This window comes from Cariama cristata, unplaced genomic scaffold, assembly GCF_000690535.1.
Source record: "Cariama cristata isolate BGI_N322 unplaced genomic scaffold, ASM69053v1 scaffold22632, whole genome shotgun sequence".
In the NCBI taxonomy this organism is placed as follows: domain Eukaryota; kingdom Metazoa; phylum Chordata; class Aves; order Cariamiformes; family Cariamidae; genus Cariama; species Cariama cristata.
In genome coordinates, this window is record NW_009605866.1 from 19,687 (window position 1) to 20,022 (window position 336).

The 336-nt window shown below is 67.6% G+C and overlaps 1 protein-coding gene across 3 annotated transcripts in view; it reads right to left on the bottom strand.

Annotated features, from left to right (window-relative positions):
- WBP2 (WW domain binding protein 2) overlaps positions 1–187 on the bottom strand; it is a 6,924-nt gene extending 6,737 nt beyond the window's left edge. For 2 of the 3 annotated variants that reach the window (XM_009696165.1, XM_009696164.1), the window contains exon 1: positions 73–160. Coding sequence is in view for 1 of the 3 variants with exons in the window: in XM_009696163.1 (XP_009694465.1) it covers positions 78–136 (59 nt within the window). In the remaining 2 variants the exon portion in view is untranslated. Of the gene's footprint in view, positions 1–72 lie in introns of all 3 variants that reach the window. The other variant, XM_009696163.1, reaches the window with a different exon arrangement.
- Positions 188–336: the final 149 nt, after the last annotated feature.

Here is a 336-nt window from a genome sequence, read left to right on the forward strand (position 1 = left end):
AGGAAGGGAGACGGCTCCCCGCTATCCCCTGGCCGGCCACTGCGGCCGGAGGAGGGGAGAAGGGGATGGCACCTTACTTCTCGCTGTTGTTAACGATGACGCCGCCACCCTCCGAGTGGTTCCTGTTCAGCGCCATGGCCTCGGCCTCCGCCTCCTCCTCACAGCATCGAACCCACTCTACGCCTGCGCGGGAGGTGGGCTCTGACGTCACGGCGGAAACGAGGCATGACGGGACGGGCCGCGTGGTGCATGCTGGGAGCTGTAGTCCTCGGTGCCAGCCGCCATGACACCCGCGTCCCCTCCTCGGCAACCGGGAAGGGTGTATCATGGCGGCGG